The 22,421-nt window shown below is 39.9% G+C and overlaps 2 protein-coding genes across 3 annotated transcripts in view; both read left to right on the top strand.

Annotated features, from left to right (window-relative positions):
- scn4aa (sodium channel, voltage-gated, type IV, alpha, a) overlaps positions 1–11,790 on the top strand; it is a 30,707-nt gene extending 18,917 nt beyond the window's left edge. For both annotated transcript variants that reach the window (XM_074619366.1, XM_074619365.1), the window contains 12 exons: positions 2,473–2,916; positions 3,763–3,798; positions 3,940–4,072; positions 4,160–4,314; positions 4,423–4,596; positions 4,729–4,851; positions 6,225–6,506; positions 6,611–6,664; positions 6,959–7,100; positions 7,330–7,427; positions 7,693–7,963; positions 9,099–11,790. In XM_074619366.1, coding sequence (XP_074475467.1) covers positions 2,473–2,916; positions 3,763–3,798; positions 3,940–4,072; positions 4,160–4,314; positions 4,423–4,596; positions 4,729–4,851; positions 6,225–6,506; positions 6,611–6,664; positions 6,959–7,100; positions 7,330–7,427; positions 7,693–7,963; positions 9,099–10,372 — 3,186 coding nt within the window. In that variant the 3' untranslated portion in view covers positions 10,373–11,790. The remainder of the gene's footprint in view (positions 1–2,472; positions 2,917–3,762; positions 3,799–3,939; positions 4,073–4,159; positions 4,315–4,422; positions 4,597–4,728; positions 4,852–6,224; positions 6,507–6,610; positions 6,665–6,958; positions 7,101–7,329; positions 7,428–7,692; positions 7,964–9,098) is intronic.
- Positions 11,791–15,687: 3,897 nt separating this feature from the next.
- On the top strand, positions 15,688–21,993 carry cd79b (CD79b molecule, immunoglobulin-associated beta). Its single transcript, XM_074619732.1, has 5 exons — positions 15,688–15,849; positions 17,303–17,608; positions 17,715–17,833; positions 18,766–18,819; positions 20,326–21,993. Exons 1-5 carry the CDS (start codon positions 15,798–15,800, stop codon positions 20,413–20,415), a joined length of 621 nt encoding a protein of 206 aa, XP_074475833.1. The 5' UTR covers positions 15,688–15,797; the 3' UTR covers positions 20,416–21,993.
- Positions 21,994–22,421: the final 428 nt, after the last annotated feature.

Below are 22,421 nucleotides of genomic sequence, written 5' to 3'. Positions count from 1 at the left end.
ATTCTGGAGCAGATTGGCCTTGGCAGAGGTCTGCGCTCTCTGAATGCCCTTCTAGTTTCATATTCATTCACTAACCTTTTCACACAGCGTCTGGGTGAATTTGCGCAAAGAGGCAACAGAGTTTGTGATGCTTTGAGAAGAATCCTGAATGCTTGGAGCATGGAAATACTGTCCCTGACATTTCATCTTGGCCTCACAGGACAAGGACGTAGGACAGATAATACAGATGAATAGGCATCATTTCAGCATCGGATTTAATGCCTAGAGCCAAAACCATTTCCTGTTAGGTTATTCATAGAAATGGAAAGGAAATGGCTCATCGTCAAGCTGATAAAAGTATTGCAACCGCTGCACTGTGCCAGAATTATCAAGGCTTTCTTGTGATGTGCACTATTTGCACTGACATAAAGGCAAATAGCTTACTTACACACTTTACGGGAGGGGGGTTTCTATTTAAATAACATGACTTGAGCCACCAAACAGTGGTTTTGACCTTGAGTATGTGCTAAGATCCGGCTCGAGGAAGCTTGCTGCCACTGACGGAACAAACACAGACAGCTGAGCGAGCAGAGCTCAGGTGGCAGGGTTGCTGGGTGTTAAGGAAAAGTCATTTGATAGCAGATTGAACTGTGATTGATGGAGAAGTAATCATATTGGGCTATCAGCGCCACAGCATATGGAGTGGATTTAACTGGCATGTTTAGGCATGTATACTGATCATTTTGTGCTCATTATCTTTTCTCTTTATTATGAAAAATGCTCCTGGATTCCCACGCTCTCATCTGCATTCTTTATTGACTTTTGGCATCCAAGTTTTTTTGCCTAAGAAGAAATAAAACCCCAAAAAATTTAATATTATTTTATGTAAATTAAACATCTCAGACGATCATTATTAAGAACATGTGGAATTCTTTCTCAAAACTAGAAATCTTAAAGGAATATTGCAGCGTTTTGGTCAAAAAGGGCCATTCGCTTTCTTGCCGGGAGTTTGATGACAAGATCACTACCATAAATATGAAGCTACAGCCAGCAGACACTTAGCTTAGCTTAGCTTAAAAACTGGAAGCAGGTGGAAACAGCTAGCCTGACTCCAAAGGTAGCAAAGTCTAAAGCTCACTAATTAACATGTTATGTCTTGTTTGTTTTTTTCCGCGCAACTGCTGAATACCTGGCAACCTCATGGTGACTACAAGACCAAAAAATAGTACCGCACATAACCCCCCCATAAAATCACATGACATTTTACACTTAATTTTTTGAATGAATTTAACAAACAAGATTTTACATGTTAATTAAAGGTGCTGTAGGCAGATTTTTTCCACGGAGTCTGCCATGTCGCACCGCCATATTAATACAGTAGCCAAGAACGGCTTGGGCCAGAGTCGATAACATTACTCGCTCCTTTCGCCACCGCTCTCTCTCTCTTGCTTCACCACTCACTTCCCACGTACACACACATTCTACAAACTGGCTCTGCTCCAAATGACCTACTCTTACTAAAACTTGGTCTAGAGAGAGCCATTCACATTTTCGTGTCGGCCACTGTAGTTCTCCTACACGCTCGGCACACGGGAGAGGCTTCAGTTGGTTGAAATCTCAACCAACTGAGATACCGCCAGATCTTACACACTGTTCCTCTAAGGCACTTCCGCATTGGCTTCACTGGTCAGACCCCGGAGTTGCCCACTGTCTGGAACGCAGCAACTCTCAGCAAGAAAGCACATGGGGATATTTCCCAAAATGTCAAACTATTCCTTTAAGACAAAGACTGAACTTCTCGTGTTATTAGAGCTGCTCTGAAGGCGACCTAATTTGAAACAACTGGGAAAGCACCTGAACCATCATGTCTGTTTCCACTCCTCCACTGTCTGGCTTGTGTTTTGTGCAGCTCGTCCTTTCCCCTCAGCCCTCTTTACTGATTCACAGCTCCCACACTGGATCGAGGCAGATCGGCCTGCCGTGTAACCATGATCTCCCGCTAAACCTGGGAAATATGAACCGAGAAATTAACTAACAGGTTTAGACACTAAAGATAGCTGCGTCTGCAACAGGAGGCAGACGACATATTATTCACTGATGTGCCATCACAGGACCAATTTGATATGTGATGTGTATTTGAGATAGTCTGGACTTTTGTGTTTAGTTCAGCCATGTCGGCATACTTTGACTCAGCGATTATTACGTTATTAATTATTTCACTTGCAGACCCAGTAGGAATTCACTCACTCTTAATACTGATCAAAAAAATATTATGATCATTTAATTCTCATCCATTAATAACTCATGTACACTGAAACATTCTAGATATTTCATATACTGTAGCTGCATACTAAATACAGACTTCTTGCAGTGCAATTTTTGTGTTTTTCACATCAAGGTGCAAGGTGATACTGTGTTAATTTTACATTTGCATTTTGGTGTATATTTAGCATTAATTATCATTAATTAATCATTAATTGTTTCTTTCTTCAGGTGTTGAACCTCTTCCTGGCGTTGCTGCTCAGCTCGTTCAGCGGAGACAACCTCTCCACGGACGAAGACGGAGAGATGAACAATCTCCAGATCGCCATTGGCAGGATCACACGAGGCATCAACTGGTTCAAAGCGTTCGCCGTTCGAACCGCCCTGCAGATGCTCGGCAGAAAGCCCAAGGAGCCCGAGGAGGGCCCGGCGGACGACGAGGACCCTAAAACTGAGGCTATTGAAATGAACCACTTGGACACCGGTCAGAATTTAAAAATGGCAGATGGGATACCTAATTGTTTGGTTGAAGGCCGGCCTTCTGGATTTATTGTGGATGGGGAGTTCAGTTTCAATGTGCCAATTGCTCAGGGAGAGTCAGACTTTGAAAACCTGGGCGAGGATGATGAGGATGACGCTAACGACTCGGACATTTCAGATGAGAAAAATAATTTGGTAAGTACAGATCAATCATCATCTTCAATCTATTTATCCATCTATGTGCACTGGCAATACTTCACCCACCAACAGCATTTATACACCGATCAGCCATAACATTAAGACCACTGACAGGTGAAGTGAACAACGTTGATTATCTCGTTACAGTGGCTCCTGGCAGTGGGGGGATATATTAGACAGCAAGGGAACATTTTGAACTTTGTGTTGGAAGCAGAAAAAATGGGCCAGCGTAAGGATGTGAGCAACTTTGACAAGGGCCAGATTGTGATGGCTAGACGACTGGGTCAGAGCATCTCCAGAACTGCAGCTCTTGTGGGATGTTCTCGGTCTGCAGTGGTCAGGACCTACCAAAAGTGGTCCAAGGAAGGAAAACCGGTGAACCGGCGACAGGGTCAGACCCGAGGCTCATTGATGCACGTGAGAAGCGAAGGCTGGCCCGTGTTGTCCGATCCAATAGAAGAGCTACTGGAGCTCAAATGACTGAAAAAGTTAATGCCGGTTCTGATAGAAAGGTGTCAGAACACACAGTGCATCACAGTTTGTTGTGTATGAGGCTGCGTAGCTGCAGACCGGTCAGGGTGCCCATGCTATTCTAATGTTATGGCTGATCGGTGTATATGCAAACTGAAAGCCACACTGACAGAGACAATAACAACATGTCACCCAAAAATGACCCATTCTGCATCCAACACACCTTCTCCAGCGAAAGTGATCAGGAGTTTTTGGCTATTTTCTAATTGTCCACAAAGCTAATCAAATACTGAAATACATTTTTGGGAAAAACAAACTTGTGTGTAGGATTTTGTTTACTAAAGTTCATTCTCTGTTCCTGTGCTATTTCAGGGAAACTTAGATGATGATTTGCTGGGAAATGTCAAAGTGAGTAACTCTGTAGACCCACATGAACAAAACTAAACCTTATTTGGGGTTCTGCTCAAAAGAAATGGGGGGGAAACAATCTATAATGTATATTTGGCATGTTGGCTTTGTAACTGAGCTTCAATTGTAATTCTTGACTAGCTAATAGGTGCTTTGAATGATGGGGATTCTTCAGTGTGTAGCACAGTGGACTATCAACCGCCTGAGCCTGAACCAGAAGAAGTGGAAGAAGAAGAGCCGGACCCAATAGAGCCAGAGGCCTGCTTCACTGACGGTATGAACAACCACACAATCATTTACTCATAAACTGTAAAATGATCTTCTCACGGACGATGAAGCTTTGATTTCCGTCTCCCCTCAGAGTGTGTGAAGCGCTGGCCGTGTCTGACGGTGGACATCACCGAAGGCAAAGGCAAGAAGTGGTGGAACCTCCGTAAGGCTTGCTTCACTATTGTGGAGCATGACTATTTTGAAACGTTCATAATCTTTATGATCCTCCTCAGCAGCGGAGCTCTGGTGAGTGCTGTCATCAGTGCAACAGATTTAGAAATGTTGACTGTTTAATGATCGTGTTAAGATACTGCATTACTGTTACGACGTGTATCTCATGTCCTCCTTTGGCAGGCCTTTGAAGATATACACATAGAAAGACGCCGAACCATCAAGATTATTCTGGAGTACGCTGACAAAGTTTTCACCTACGTCTTTATCATCGAGATGCTCCTTAAATGGGTCGCATATGGCTTCAAGACCTACTTCACCAACGCTTGGTGTTGGCTGGACTTCTTCATTGTGGATGTAAGTTTTGGCATCTTATTTTAAAGCTCATCTGTATGTGTAACTTTCAACAGAACATGCGTACATGCAATGTTTCATGTCAGATGAAATCAGTGTAACACTTGAATAGGAAATGTTTTGATTCTGCCGCAGGTTTCCCTGATTAGTTTATTTGCCAACTGGGCGGGATACTCTGACCTTGGACCAATCAAATCCCTCAGGACTCTCAGGGCACTGAGGCCTCTTCGAGCGCTGTCGAGATTTGAAGGGATGAGGGTACGTTTTTCACTGTGCGACCACGTTCGAGCAAAGTGCATGACTAACTGGTGGTGGGTAGTAGCTAAGTACATTCACTCAAGTACTGTACTTAACTACAATTTTGAGGTACTTGTACTTTACTTGAGTATTTACATTTTATGTTACTGTACACTAGTGTTGTAGTACTCAAGAACGGTCTCAAGACCACTTTTTAAAGGTTTCGTCTCAGAATCGACCGCATTTTTACTCCGTCTTGTCGCGGCCGGTCGCAACCACAACTGCGTGGATATCACTACTAACTCCCTGTGCATTGTCTGATTGATCTGTTAACATCATTGCTGTGATTGCTCATAGAAAACAAAGGAAAATTCCTGCACATAAAATTCACCTCTGCAATGCCTTTTGTTTATTCTATCAAGACATTTCTCATGGTACACTTCCACATACACACAGTCATGACCCGGCCTCGGTTTAAGTGGTCTTGACTACAACACCTCTATATACTTCTACTCCACGACAATTCAGAGGTAAATATTATACTTTTATTTAACAGCTGAGTTACTTTTCAGATTCTTATTTTACATAAAACACATATTATACGTTTATAAAATAAGACACAACATTAAAGAGTTTCTCAGTCAGTGTAGTTGTGGCTCCTGGTCACGTTTCAGATGTTTATGAGTTGTTAACAGTTCCACCAAAGAGACATTTCCTCTCTAAACATCTCACATGGTTACAGTATAACCGTTCATATGATCCAAAACTGAAAACAGTTTTGTGAATCAGAACTTTATTTTTTATTCTTTTCTCTCCCATTGATCATCAAACCCCTCAGATTTATCTGGTGACCCTATGGATATGAAGTAGTTAAAACTAAAGTTAGTTAGTTTGTTAATCCAGCAGCAACTAACTATCTATTATGTAATAAATAATTTGCCAGTTAAGGGCACTTTTACTGAAAAACAAGTACTTTTACTTATGATACTTTAAAGTACATTTTGTCGCTGATATCTTTGTACTTTTACTTTAATTTAAGATGCAGAACTTTAACTTGTAACAGAGTATTTTTACATTGTTGTACTGGTACTTTTACTCTTTTTACTTAATTAAATAATCTGAATACTTCTTCCATCACTGCGGCTAAAATAAATTTATGCAAAATACATGTTTAATGCATTATCGCACTAATTTGATTGGCTTTCCTCTACAATGTGTGTTGAATGCATGCTTACACCACGGCTGCTGTTCCAGAGCTGACTGAGGTAAGAGTACAGGCAGAACTTGATGTTAATAACAAGCTTGTAGCTCACTCTTAGAAATAAAACAAACTAATATTTCTATACATTTCTATATAATCCCTTAATTCTAACAAAGTCCTCTCTCCTGGGCAGGTGGTGGTGAACGCTCTCGTTGGAGCGATCCCCTCCATCTTCAACGTGCTGCTGGTGTGTCTGATCTTCTGGCTCATCTTCAGCATCATGGGAGTCAACCTGTTTGCTGGGAAGTTCTGGCGCTGCATCAACACCACCACGGCAGAGCTTTTCCCCATGACGGAGGTCAACAACAGGAGCGACTGCATGGCCGTCAAAGAGGCCACGCAGGAGGCCCGCTGGGTCAACGTCAAGGTCAACTATGACAATGTGGGACAAGGCTACCTGTCGCTGCTTCAAATTGTGAGCAGTTCCATTTAGTATATAATATAATAATATATAATAAAATGATTGTAAAAGTTGTTGTTTTCAATGACAGATTTTGAAACAATGTCCGATATTTTCAGTCAACTTTTAAAGGCTGGATGGACATCATGTATGCTGCCGTCGACTCAAGAGAGGTAGTTATTCTTTTTATTAATTATTATTATTATTATTATATGGTCATAATTTAAATAGATATCCAACCTTGCACTTTAAGATAATTTAATATACTGTATGTGACAGGTGGTAACGGTGAAGTGAGTCCAGTCTGTGGATCAACAAGTCTGACTAGTATCATATAACAGTATAACCTTTTATCTCATATCTTCCCCCCTCTGTCTCTCAACCATCTTCCTTACTTAATAATTTGGTAACAGGGAAAAGATTTCTGATTTATTTTCTAATGCTTTAAATATTTTGTTTCTCTTTAGGTCGAGGAGCAGCCTTCTTATGAGATCAACCTCTACATGTACATTTACTTTGTCATCTTCATCATCTTTGGCTCTTTCTTCACACTCAACCTCTTCATTGGTGTCATTATTGACAATTTCAACCAACAAAAGAAAAAGATAAGTATCTGCACCAATAAAAAAAAAATTGTCAATGTTTTTCTATAAGTTACATCTATACTACGGCTGTCGATCGATTCAAATATTTAATCAAATTAATTGCACATTTTTTATCTGTTCAAAATCTACCTTTTTAAAGGGTGATTTGTGTCAAGTTAACTTTGACAGCCCTAATCTATACTTGTCCCCTCATTGAAATACTTATGTTTGTATTGTTTTGTGTCTGCACGGAGATAAAGACCTCTTCATGACTGAAGAACAGAAGAAGTACTATGAAGCCATGAAGAAACTTGGATCCAAGAAGCCACAGAAGCCGATTCCACGTCCAACGGTTTGTCATTAATTTACAACTTGTAATAATATTAACAATAGGTGTCATATTAGTTGGGAAACACTATTGTTTGACGATTTGTCTTTGACTATATGTTTAAAATGAGGTAACCCAAAGTAATGACACAACAGCTCGGCATGCGTGGTATGACGATGTCACCGGTGACCCCTGCGCTGACCCTTTCTGCACACTGCTGGTGTGAACAGGCCAAATGACCCTGTTGGATTTGTGTTTCTGTTCCTCGCACTTTCCTCCCGACCTGCAGAACCCAATCCAGGGAGTTGTGTTTGACTTCATCAGTCAGCAGTTCTTTGACATCTTCATCATGGTGCTCATCTGCCTCAACATGGTGACCATGATGGTGGAGACGGACAACCAAAGCGTGGAGAAGGAGGACTTCCTCTTTAAAATTAACTTGGCTTTCATTATCGTCTTCACCGGAGAGTGCGTGTTCAAGCTCTTTGCCCTGCGGCAATACTTCTTCACCAACGGGTGGAACGTGTTTGACTTTGTTGTGGTCATCTTGTCCATAGCTGGTGGGTAAAATTACATTACTTAGAAACTGCAAATTGCTACTGTGTTCAAACCATAGACTGTATATAAAGATGGACGCATCTCCACTGCCTCCCACTGTACAGAAGCCAAAATATCCCGGATATGGGAGATGCCAACTTGAGATTTTGACGTCATTTGGAGCCCAAGTCTGCGCAGTAGTGATCGGCCAAGACTGCTAATCATGATGTCTCACCCCCTTTTAATTGCCTCAAATAACTAATTAAAACCACTTGAACTCTTGAACAAAACATCAGCATGATAAAAACTACGTAAAATGACAGAAACCATCTTTGGGAAAAATGTATTTGACGAGTACTTAGTTTGACCCATGTCTCATCCACTAACATGGAGGAGGTGGGATTTATGACCTATACTGCAACCAGATGTTTTGGCTTCACTTTTGGGGAGCTGTCATGTCGTTTATATTTATATACAGTCTATGGTTCAAACAGACAATAGAGGCAAAGTCCCGCCCCTTTCTGTGGACCACAAGGGGACCTTATTTGGGGAAAAATATGAACAGTAGTCAATGGCGAGACAAATAATTTTTTGATGCCATTTTGAATTGCGGCATGAATCACACGCACGTTTGTCAATTTAAAAGATAATTTTGCAATTCAAGAAAGTCTCAGTGAACTAAATCTCTCTAGCTAGCTAGCTAGCTAACTTAGTGATGCTCCACGCACAAATGTAACATTATTTCCTGATATGATTTATCCAGCGACTTCTGGTCTTTTTATCAGCCGGGAAGAGAAAGACAAGCAAGACCCGTTGCTTGTTTGAGTACATCCCAGTATGAAACACACAGACATCATAGCTTCAGCGACAGACGTCATTTACGGCACTTTTGGGTGTGTAGTCTTTTTAATTATGTATTTTATTTAACAGTTTTACAACAAATTGTGACTGTCTTGACTTGCAAAATCATGTTTTAAATCGACAAACATCATATTTGTGATTCATGGAACGATTCAAACGGGATCAAAAAATAATTGTCTCTCGCCGTTGACTACCGTATACAGTATATTTTTTCCAGAAAGGTCTCGTGGTGGTCCGCTGGAAGGGGAGGGACGAGTCTCTCTACAAGTGCTGATATATTGTCTCCTTTTATTTCAGGTATAATGCTCTCAGACATAATTGAGAAGTACTTTGTGTCACCAACTCTGTTCAGAGTGATCAGACTGGCCAGAATAGGCAGGATCCTGCGTCTTATTAAAGGAGCGAAGGGCATCCGGACGCTTCTCTTCGCTCTAATGATGTCACTTCCTGCCCTATTCAACATTGGCCTCCTGCTCTTCCTCATCATGTTCATCTTCTCCATATTTGGCATGTCAAACTTTGCCTATGTCAAGAAGGGAGCTGGAATCGATGATATATTTAATTTTGAGACATTTGGCGGCAGCATTATCTGCTTGTTTGAGATAACGACGTCCGGCGGCTGGGATGGGCTTTTACTGCCGATGCTGAACAAAGAGTTTCCGGACTGTGACCCAGACTTTGAGAACCCAGGCACGGATGTAAAGGGAAACTGCGGCAATCCGCTCATGAGCATGACGTTCTTCTGCGGCTACATCATCGTCTCGTTCTTAGTGGTGGTCAACATGTACATCGCCATCATCTTGGAGAACTTTAATGTGGCGCAGGAGGAGAGCGGCGACGCTCTCTGTGAGGATGACTTTGAGATGTTCAATGAGACGTGGGAGAAGTTTGACGTGGACGGAACTCAGTTCATTGAGTATAGCCGCCTCTCAGATTTCTGTGACACCTTGCAGATCCCTCTGAGGGTTGCCAAGCCCAACCGGCTCCGCTTGATGGAAATGGATCTTCCCCTGGTCATCGGGGACAGGATCCACTGCCTGGATGTCTTGTTGGCCGTCACACAGATGGTCTTGGGAGACACGGTGGAGATGGCGGCAATGCGGTTGAGCATCGAGGCGAAGTTCGTCCTGAGCAACCCCACCTCAGACTCCTTTGCACCGATCACCACGACGGTGCGCCACAAAGAAGAGCAGATGGCTGCTGTAATCATTCAGAGGGCTTACCGCCACCACCTGCTCAAACGTTGCGTACGCCACGCCGCTTTTATGCACCGCTGTAAGAGGGTGGGTAGGAAGGACGAAGGTGAAGATCCACCAGAGAAAGAGGGCATGCTCGCACGAAGGATGGGAGTGCTCTATGGGAGCGACGTGGACCTTGCGGAGGATATGGAGCAGGCTGATTTAGAAACTCTTGCACGCCGACAGCCTCCTAATCCTGAGACACTGTCAGAACCCCCCGAGCCAAATATCCTGGTTGTACCTGTAGAAATCACTAATGAGGTTTTATTACATTCTGCCCCGAACCCTCACCTCTTTATCCTACATGCAAATCTGAGAGAGACAATAGTATAACGAACAGCAGAAGACAATTCATTATGTCCTCAACCCTGTCAAGGAAGCAGAATCCTATTCCTGCTTACTTGAAGTCACTTTCATGTGGAATCTCTACATGCTAATTCTTTCAATTAGACACTAAAGGATTTTCTATGGTGGAGTTAGTTTTGTACATAAATAAGGCTAATCTTGATCACATCTATCCCAGTCCAGACCCGTGAAACCCTGATCTCTGTTATTCTTTATTAGTAAACAATAACATGGGCCAGCTAATGCAGTTAACATGAGAAGGCCCAGTTTATATTGCACTATTTATATCCCTTCCAAGTCAAGTTAGAGCAGTTGACTGTGTAATACTGAGAGACCGTCCTGTTTGTTTTTCTAAGATGATTTCATCATTGACATATACATATGCATGTCTTATAAATGTTTTGTCTATTTGTCGATTTGGCTGTTATCAGCTCATTAAATGGGGCGTTATCAGTCGTTATGAGCCTCATAGATGTGGGTCAGTAGGGGACCTACTACACCTACTGCGTTGTAAAAGTAAAAGCAACACATTCAAATATTTTGTAAAACTGAATGTAACAAACAAAACACCTTGTTTAGATTTATTGTTGTGAAAGAAACCCCTTCAAGTCGAGGGTCCGCTCCGCGCCGGGATGCGGCATCGCCCTGTCTGGGTTTATTTCAAAACAACGACCCGCTAGCTGTACATTATCCCGCTTATTACACAGCTACTTACTTAAGAAATCAATAATTTGAGACAAAAACGGTCCGCCATTGTCTGATATCAGAACTGTGCCCATAGCAACGGTCTGTTATACATAGCAACGGTCTGCTATAAAGAAATAACAGACCGTAGAACGCTGCGATTGACCAATCAGATCTGAGTATTCAACAAAACAGTGTAATAACCACTTGTAACACCCCATTTCATGACCTGATAACAGGCTAACCGGCCGCATTTCAGCATTTAGATTTAAACGCTGTGACTGTAAACTTAAGATGTGTTGTTTACATCAACCGAACTGCTAAGCTCCCTGCTCATTTCAACTATATTTCTCTACTTAATAACAATAATTATAACGATAATACAAGTACTTGCTGTACATTTAAAATTTTGTTTTGCCTCAGGTTGCATCGTCTCTTAAGATCTTAATTCAGAATCTGAATTCTGAAACACAGCTGAGTTTAGTTAAATAAATACTCTGAAGATAAAGGAATACCCCTGTTTCCAATGACTATATAATCACACTTATTTACAAAAATAAATCTTTATCCGCAGTGAATCTCATCTGAAGTCTGTCCTCGTGTAGAAAGGTTGCTTCACTTGCTGTTGTGTAAGTCTTAACTGAATTTAAAACGTCTTACTATGAATATATCTACATGAACAACATAAGCACTTTTACAGTTTTCTAGTTTGTTTTTTACAATAGACTATAGAAGGTTGTCTCTCTTCTCTTGTTTATGTGTTCAGCACTGTTTTTAACATCAGCTCTGTTGTTTCCTCTACGAGGGGTCTCTTTGTCTTATCCTGCTGCTGCAGCATGGCAGTTATTCTGTAATGTGACCTGCAGCACTACTTAGCTATAGCTTAGTCTCCTCTGATGGTACAGTCAAATTCACGACACCGCGCCCTCCTTTTGTTTACATTTCTAATGGAGGGAGAGCTTTACTGGTACACCCGCAGTCAGTGTTGCCTGTATATACATTTTTTTTCTTTCTTCTTTCTGTATTGTATATTTATATCATTTTGTTATTGTAAAAATTTTAACTATATTGTGAGAATAAAATACTTCTTGTAGAGAAAAGTAGGCTGTGAGTTTATGTTGTCATGTGAAACTACACTGGTGGACTGAGACCCTCTGGTGGTTGTACGGTGAACAGGCCACACTGCTGACTGATAAACTCCCAGTGCACAACATGAGGAAAATATGCAATATGTGATAACGCTGAATATATCGCGATAATGATAAATAAACAGATATTAAAGTGTACTCAGTTCTGCCTTTCTGCTGCTTTCAGTCTTCTGCTAAAATACAACAAATTGCTTGTTGAATAAAGAAAATGAAAGGAAATTATTTCCAACATTCTTTATTGAACAAATTAAACGACACAAAAAGCACCTATAATAATAACAACAATAATAATAAAAAGTTAGTGCAGTTTTCAACTGATACACTCAACTAACTAAAATAATCCCTGAGTGCAATATCGCAGTCTTTTACGAGTTGACATCGCGATAACGATTAAGAAAAAAAAACGATATCTTGTGAATCCCTACTTCCAATTCTGTCATGTTTTATTTCTTAACTTGGGAGTAGACTTCTGCAATTGGAAAACAATCCAGTGTGTCCTTTCCCTCTTATTTGTACGGTGTATTTTTGTGTGAAATCGTGTTATTTGTAGGGGACTATTTGCAGCCACAGATTAATACACATTTATAGCAGCAGGCGACGTGTGTGGGGCTGACTCAAAATACACAGGAATGAAGAAATAAATTAATTCAAAGCCTATCACTCCTTTATGGAGCATAGGCCGTTGACCACAGTCCGCCAGAGTCTTTTGTCCTTCCTCTCCAGTTGTTTCCATGTCAGCCCGCTCTGTTTGATGTCCGTGTCGAGGTCCCTGCGCCAGGTGTTCTTGGGCCGGCCTCTTCTTCTTCTGCCAGAGATCATTGTTGCTGATTGTACCTGGCCAGTGGATGTTTAAGATATATACAGTACATGGTATTGGTTTTAATGTTAGAGTTGAAAAAATAAATAGCACAAGTTAATTTATAATACATTTTAGACAATAATGGAGCTCTAAGCTATACATTTATCATCTTTTCATCTCCAGCATTGATATCTTGCCTCAAACAGAACTGTTTATTTCAGCACTACGTAGTGTCTCTCTTAATCTCTTTGTGAGTGTCAACAGACGGAAATGAGAACTCCCTCTTGCAAGAAATAAGGAGGTGGACCGTCTGATTTATTTGCATATTGTTGTGGTTGCATGCTTCAGTATGCCTTTTACCCAGCGCTGACTGAAGTTACTTAAGAGCGATGTGTTGGTGCTTTCAGTTGTGGATGCCTGGCAGAGTAGTGCTGCTTTATCCCCCTGCATGCTGTGGCTGTTTTCATCAGGTGATGTCCAGTAGGGCTGGGCAATATGGAGTCAATCAATTATGATATTTTTGACCAAATACCTCAATATCGATATTGCAAAAAATATTGTAAGATTGATAATTGGTGCTTTCACAAAATATTTACACAATGAGATTTTTGATAAGTAATGTGGATATAATGACTAAGTGTAAAAGGCAAATAATAGAACAGCTAGAGCAGTCTGGTAAGTTGAGAAAATTACATCACTTTACTGTAATGCAGCCTTTAAAAACAAGAAAAGATAACTCCAATGCCATGTTATGATATCCGAAAACTAAGACAATATCTAGTCTCATATCACAATATTATATCGATATACTGCCCAGCCCTAATGTCCAGCAAGCACAAATAATTAGGGCTGCAACTAACAATTATTTTAATTATTGATTAATCTACTCATATCCTGTTTCCATGTATTGTAGCCTACAGTATTGACTTTTCCCAGTAAACTTTTACCTGCCGTTGAAATGGTAATCTAAACAGCTCAGTCCGATACACAACAGCCTTCAGGTAGATAAAACATGACATCCTGGTATAAGTACAGTAAGCAGTCAGTGTCAACATAAAGTAAAACAAAACAGAGATTTGCATATAAGAAACATCTCCAGGGTTGAGCGCCGTGGTGAAAAAACATCTAAACATTTTGACCAGTACGGCTCAAACGATGACAAAAACAACTTTTCATTTTGGTGCCATTTACTGAGACATGTTTTATTGCAAACATGCAGTAGAGTTGTGATGTCCCATCAAATGGTTGTGACAATTGCACTCACAGTTTACAGAAAGTTAAAGGGACTGCATGTAAGTTTTTACACATAAAGTATGAACATTTTTTAAATTGTTTTTTTATTGCCAATGTGTGAACAGGTTGTAACCTAACCTAAAAAATTAGACCTTCTGCGACTTTCTGGGTTTCCTCTATCAGCCTGTAGACTGCTTTTAATGTGAAGAGTGTGGGATGTTTTTTCTGGGAAAATCCAATGGATGTGCGTGCTCGCGATTGTCTTTACTCTCTTCAGCTCCGGTACATGGCTAACAGCGTGCAACCATAACGTTCGGTTAGAAACTCAGACACAAACTCTACAGAAGCACAAAAAAAACAAAGTTCTATCTAGTGAAGCCTGTTTGCAAAACAGGAATGTGAACGACGTCGGAGGAAAACTAGGATCATCATCGACTGGGCCTTCAATTCATGGAGGGAATTTTGATTTGTTTGGATTTGGGCATCAAAACGGACCCCGAGCTGGCACAATTCCTATTGGACAGGTAAGCTAACATTACTGCCAAGCATGTGAAATATACAGTGATATTGTGGTTTTAGCTGTCTAACGTTAATCAACATGATGCAGGACAGGACGCTGACTGTTGTTGACTTAATGGCCACAGGTGTCAACAGTGTGTAACAGTTCAGGAGATCTATGAGTGGAAATGGAATATAATATTCATAACTATGTTTTCATTAGTGTACGATCACATGAAAGTAAGAATAATTGTGTTTTCGTTACCTTAGAATGAGCCGTTTATATCTACATAGGGAGTGTTTTGTGTTTTTTACGTGAACCTGAAGGCCACTGTAGTTCTCCGACATGAGGATTTGTCGGCATGAACCTCAGAGTGCAAAACCGTAGTATATACCACCAACCGCGGTCTGACTTCCATTGCTCCTTAAGTAGTGTTATTGTAGTAAGGATGGCCTCTGAGCGAGGTGAACGGCGTTACCACGGTTTTGCACTGTACCTTTTAACAAAAACAGTTCTTCACGTTAAATGTTGGAAAAAACAAGCACCCTTACAAGAATTTGGCCTAAATTAAATTGTGGCAAATTTTTATCTAAATGAAAAGTGCACCGGTGTGGTTATCGATACTGAAACTCGGGAAGTGGCACGAGTATCAAACATGTCAAACAACACCAAGCCTTAGTCCTGATAATAAGTTGCTTTTATATAAATGTTTGTTGTCTAAAAAGTAACCCTCCAAATGTATCTTTCAAACCCCCCTAATGTTCAGGTTTACCATCTTGTTTCAGTCGTATCTAAAAAACAGAACATATGTGAATGAAATTAGTTCTTGATGTTAAATGTGTGGGCTGTTAGAAGTTATTTTGGGTTCAGTGTTACGGTTCTCTTCTTCCCCTGATTTGCCTGTGTGGTGACAGACAGACAGCCCACCCACTTTCTGCAGACACTTCTTCTTCTCCTTGTTCACAACACATTCATGCCTGCAGACAGATTTAGACGTACTTGTGTGTGGACATCAGCATTCGAAATATTTAGTTTCTTCTGCATGTCATCATGCGCTGGTTGCTGGCTGGATGCTGTGGGCTCGCTTTGATCAGTATCTCAGGTAATCTCTTGCTTATATGATCAATTTAATTAATGACCTATAAATGTTAAAGAATAATGCAACAATTACAGTCTTTGTGCTAAATGTTAACATTAGTAAAATGTTATTACAGCTTTTTTTATTCACCTAATCATTTCATAATGCTTTACGTTGTCATTTAATTGTACTTTTTTATGGCTCTTTACCCACAGCTACAATGCCAACAGGTGTTTTGCATGTTATTTTTGACTCCACAATACCATTACTTCCTGGCCATCTGGGGGAAAAGAGGAAGTTGTCTTCTGAGACAAAGACTTCTTATTTTAATATACTGTGTGTATATACAGTTTACATACTGTGGACCAAGTTATCTCATTTAATCAACTGACCATCAGGTTACTTTATTTCAGATCTGCGGTCTGTTTTTAGAGAAAGATATTGGAGATAGAAGAAAACTAAAATGGTAAACATTAAAAACAAAGCATTATATAAACTATGAATTGATGTTTACATGATGCAGCTTTAGGTTGGATTAACCAGTGCATTAACTCTATTATCCTCCGCCTTGTCCTTCATATACGTTTATACAAAACAATTCTTTTCACTGCCTGATGGGGATGAACACACGACTACTAATCCTGATTAGTAGTACGATTATCTGATTTAATCTAGGGCTGCAACTAATGATTATTTTGATTACGAGTAATCTGACTTTTTAGATAAATAGATTACTTGTTTCGTCTATGAAATGTGAGGATGAAAAGTGGCCGTAAAAACTTCCCAGAGCCAAAGGTGACTTGTTTTATCGAATTAAAAGACTAAATATTCAATTTACAGTCAGGAAAGCAGTCAACCTTGACATTTGAGAGGCTGGAATAAGCAGATTTTTGCTTGATAAATGACCTCAAATATTGTTAAAATGGTTTTTGATACATTTTCTATCAATCGACTGATCGATTTGTATTTTAAGCATTAGATTAGACCATCAAAGGGCGCCTGGTTAGCTCAGTTGGTAGAGCGGGCGCCCATGTAACAGGCCTCAGTCCTGACCGCGGTGGCCCGGGTTCGAATCCGGTCTGTGGCCAATTTCTGCATCCACTCTCTCTCTCTCCCCCCTTTCCAAGACTCTATCCACTGTCAATAAAATGCTTAAAAAACTTTGAAGTATATTCAATAAACTACTGGTTAAATAGTTTTTATACTACAAGTATACTAACTTTTGTTGAGTATATCTTGATCAAAAGATTAAGTACAAGTTAGACTTTTCTGTATACTTGTCAGTACGAGCCAAGTATAGTATACTTTTGTTAATTATATCTCTGATAAGTACATAAAAAGTAAACTGAATGTATACTCTTATTTTAAGTTTAAAAGAAGTATACTAATAGCACACTTGAATAAACTTTTGCATCATCTGCATACATGTGATATTTACAGTAACTGCTGCTGTAACTGTTTCACGATGTCCCCTCAGCGGCCCTAAACCCTAAGGTCACCCAGAAGCCCCGGTTCTACGGTGTGAAAACCAAACACAATGTGGGCATTTACTGTCTATCCACCGAGAAACACTCCGAGGTGGAGTGGTACGACGCCGATGCGTACAACGTGGACGTTCAAAGCAGAAGGAAGATAATGGCAAAAAAAAGGTTTACATTTCATCACAGCCATCTGAACCCAAACGCCTTCCTCTTAATCCGTGACGTGGTCATAGAGGACAGCAAAGTGTACTTCTGCAAGTTAAACAACACGTGGGGACCTGGGACTGAACTGCAAGTTGCCAGTAAGTAGCTGGGACAATATATGTCTTGTGCAAACCTATACAGATACATGATGCAATGATCATTTATTGATGCACTTTTTAAAAACACACATCTTTCCTCTCACAGGACCCATTGACGTTCCCCAGGCAGAGTACAGGAGCAAGATGAAGGATGCTCTCATCATCCTCCAGGGCCTAATATTGGCTGTGTGCATTGCTGCTTTTGTGCTACGCAGACGACAACAGGTGAGCAGCACGATGACCAAAACACTTTGTTTTACCAGACCGCACTGCTCAGTTTATAGATAGATAGATTCAATTGAGGTAGTTAATAAGGCAAAATACCCTAAAAAAACATAAATAATCAGTAGTAACATTGAGAACAGAGACTGAACTAAAACTAAAACCACACTCCAAGTTAATCGTTGCTGGTGAATTGCACCTGTAATGTTAGCTCTCCTGCATTGATTGGCTTAATCAAATCCACCTCAGTACCATCTGTAACTGTACTTGTAAAGCTATTAATACAACATTTGGAAATGCCTACACATTCAACAAGATCTAACTATATGTGCAAGTGTAAAGATACCAACTGTTTTACGCTTATCTGTCTGTCTGTCTATGGACAGATTTTGTTACCGTGATAGCGTCACAAGAGTGCAAGATGCAGTCACCCCCCCCCCCCCCCCCCCCACCCCCCACTTCATGGCCACGGCCTGATTTGGTGTCACGGCTGGTGTAATCCCGTCTCAAGATGGTCTCTAGTTTGCATTACTGTTGATAAGTTAACAGAGCTGCTCAAGCTGAAAGATAACATTTACCAAATTTAGTTCCACGTATGAAGTTACGGTAATCCTTTTTTACCAGTTTACGCTCCAGTGCGGTTTCCTCAATGCACTTTTCCCTCCTTCCTTTTCATTTAAAGATGTTTAACAGGTGTTGTTACGACCAAATACTACACACCTTTTAGCCGTTTTTCAATCCAGTTTGAAGCAGCAAAGCTCTTGATTAGATGGATCCACGGTCTGACCAACGTTAGTTACTTAAAAATGCCAAAACCTAATTTGTTTTGTGTTCATATTTGTTCATTTTAGGTGCAGTATGTACAGTGTGTTTAACAATAGCTGGTGTTAACTCTTTAATGTTCTCTGTTTCATTTATTCTTTATATTTTAACAGATGGACAAGAAGGACTGCATATATGAGGAGCCTGAAACTGATCACATCTATGAGGTTTGTTATATGCCTTCATTTTACAGTTCATCAAAGACCAGTGGTGGAAGAAGTACTCAGATCCTTAAGTAAAAGTACTAATACCACACTGTACAAATACTCCACTACAGCCTAAAAGTCTTGAATTCAAAACCTTTACAAACTCAGTGAAACTTCCTTAAAGTATCAAAAGTAAAAGTATGGATTGTGCAGTAAAATGTTCTGTCAGTGTTTTACTATAATATCTGATGTTTCTGCATTAATATTACTGCTGCATTAATGTCTATGTTGCATTTTACCACTGTAAATGGGTTTTTTTAACTCCTTTTATATGCTGTCGGCTAGTTTAATCTACAGTAATGCATCATATTCTATAAGATTATCATATGTAGCGTCACTACAGGTGTCAGAAAAACAGCTCTGTTTTCAGTTTTGTGACGATGCATCTTCCAGCTGATCCAAAAGGCTTTTTTAAAGAGTTTATTTATCTTAAAAAGGTGGAGATTTTCCTCAACACATAAAGGAACATTTCATCCTTCAGTTTATCACAGACATTCAAAATCAACACATCTGGAGATTCATACAGACAGGGTCATTTATTTTTGCCACATGTGGTCATTTAGTGGTTGTATTTGTGAAGGCCTTGTCACGCTTCACAGCTGTTTGTTTTTTTACATAAAAGTACATGGACACGCACACTCCTTGCACCACTGAGCTCATAACCTCAATTTTATCTGGGTCTGTCTCTGTTTTGTTTCATTTATAAACATACAGTAAATTTTTGTTTGCTCTTTTGGAAGAATAATAACTTTGGAGAGTAGCATTTGTGAGTTGTAAAATTAAATGTATTGCTTTAGTCTTGTAAAAATATTTTTTTATGTACCACCTTTCATACAAAAATTGCAGCTCAGAGGAAGCAGACAACCTTAATGCATGGACCAATACAATCATAAATGGAGTTTAAAGTATAATAATTAAATATAGTAGAACCGTCTAGGTATAAACTCTTGACTTCTTGGTACATCCTGCACAAGCTGGTATTGATTTATACACTATTTGGGAGACATTGCAAGCCTTCTTGTAAGAAAAGCATGAAGAAGCTTCTCTGTTAAAGAGAGAAAATGTCTTATGTGTTCTTTAAATGACAGAATGCTGTTTTAACTGGAAAGTTAGAGCCAAATAAATGTGGATTAAATGTGAGATAAGATGATTAGTTAATTGTGAGCACAGTTTCTCTGTAGGTCAACTCTCCATCTTTCAAGGCTATAACAGTCAGAAGTATCGGAGGATGTTAATATATATAATATGAAAGATATTTAAATGTCAACTGCTCTGCTGTGACATTTAGCAGCTGCATATCTTTATCTTTTGAGTCATCTCTGAGTCACTGAATATGCAAATTAAAGCTGTACCCACATGCCCAAATAAATGCATAAACTGTACTTTAACTATGATTCCTCAAAGCCTCATGGGACTCATAGATATACATATTAACTGACTTAAAACTGACTTGTTTCCGTCTCTCAGGGTTTGGCGATTGAGACTTGTGAAGGAGGTCTGTATGAGGAACTCACTGTGTACGCCGAGGCTGAAGGAACTGAGGCCCCGTGGGAGTGAGACCGCCTCACAATAACTTACAGGTTCTTGATTGTAAAAGTACAAATTATAGAATACTTTGTTAAAGAGATAGTCCAGGTGTTTTGAAGTGGGGTTGTATGAGGTAGTTATACATAGTCAGTGTATGACCTACAGTAGATGACGGTCAGCACGCCCCCAGCTTGGACAAACAGACAAGAGTACGGGCACAAGAGCAAAGCAATGTACAGCTGTGGACGGGGACAGCAGCAAAACATATTTTAGACAGCTACAAAAAAATCAGTATCAGTTTAAGTGTTCACTATATTTAGAATATTCTTACTGCTTTACCTTGCTTTCAGACAGCTATACAGTCAGTGTTTCTGACTCGGAACTGATGCCGTTGAATCCATCTATGCTCTCGCCATCGCAACCAGACTCCATTGAAAGAGACAGTAATTTTACCTCGCAGAACACGGGGGTTGCTGGTCTACCGCTGCCTCGATCGGTTAGTTTGTTTGTGTTATTGTGTGACTTTGGTTAGTTTGGATTCACCAAAGTCACACAAATCACCCCACAAAAAGCTTGCTTCTTTTCGTCAAAGACATGATGATTTTAATGTCCTTTTCATGGTCGCTCTGTTTGTAACGTCCTCATGACACCAGGAACTGAAGCTGTTAGCTATGTTCTCTCCAAAGCCACCAGACTCCTTGGACAAAATGTTTTAATTTTTTTTTTACTTCTACTTAACACTTACTGCTGCCTCAATCGGGTAGTTTGTTTGTGTTATTATGCGACTTTGGTGAATTCGAACTAACACTCCAAAACACCAAAGTCACACATTAACACAAACAAACTAACCGATCGAGGCAGCGGTAGACTCCTGTGTGCTGCGAGGTAAAATTACTGTTTTTGTCAATGGAGTCTGTGGCTTTGACGAGAAAATGGATACCGGCTTCAGTTCCGTGTCAGAAAGGGCTGTTTAAATAAGTCTAAATACAGCGTACACTTAAACTGGTGTTGATTTTTTTAAGTGAGCTTCTTTTTTAGTTGGCTAAAATACATTTTGCTGCTGCCCCGTCCACATCAGTACATTGCTTTGCTTTCGTAACTCCTGTCTGTTTCTCCAAACTGGGAGCATGCTGACCGCCATTTACTGTAGGTAATGCACTGACTATGGATAAGAACATCATAAAACCCCACTTCAAAACACCCAAACTATGCCTTTAAGAGTCCTTAGTGGAGATTTGTCATTTTCTTCTGGTACTTATTTGTGTATAAATGTGCAACAGCATACTTATTCTAAAACGCTTGCTATATGCGCTGTTGATTTTATGCTATTTTAGTAACACTGGAGTGAATAAATCAGATGTGATCTAAAGGAACCATTCTACAATTCAGACTCGACAGCATTTCAGCTGACATTATTGGTGCTTCAAGAGGCTTTTTTTGTTTTTAAATGAAAAGCAATATTATTTCATAATCTTTGACTTGAGAGTTTGATATCTATTTTATGTAAATGTGACAGTGTGAGCATCAGAGCCTGAACAGGGCTTCGCTTGTTGTTTGATTATATGAAAGATCTGTTTATGTAACAGGAATAAAAACAATACAAACATTTACATTTGCTGGAGAAAGTCGTATTTTTATTGGCTTTTACAGGTAACAAAATATCAAACTTAAAGGTCTTATTGATAACATTTTTATGTAGACGAATGTTTAAAAAAAAACTAAAAAAACATCCACAGAGCTTTTAGACAGGTGCTGAATAAAAGTATGGTTTTTCCTGAAAAATTATGATTCTGAATTCATCATTTAAAAAAATTTGGCGGTTTTCAAAATAATGTTTTGTTTATCTCTGTGTAAGATATCTGACGTTTGGTTCCCACATGTGAGCCAATAGACAAACGACGTTGGTATCTCTGGGTCTTCAGTTAGTGTGGAAAAAAAACCCAGATAAATAGCTGAGGTTGACGGTAAGTGTCTCGCAACGACTTGTTGTGATGTAAATGCAATAGAACGAAGGAGGGAGAATGCGACATCTAGTG

This window comes from Sebastes fasciatus, chromosome 20 (genome assembly GCF_043250625.1).
Source record: "Sebastes fasciatus isolate fSebFas1 chromosome 20, fSebFas1.pri, whole genome shotgun sequence".
NCBI lineage: Eukaryota > Metazoa > Chordata > Actinopteri > Perciformes > Sebastidae > Sebastes > Sebastes fasciatus.
Note: the sequence above shows the minus strand (reverse complement) of the source record. Positions and strands in the feature narration are given on the sequence as shown.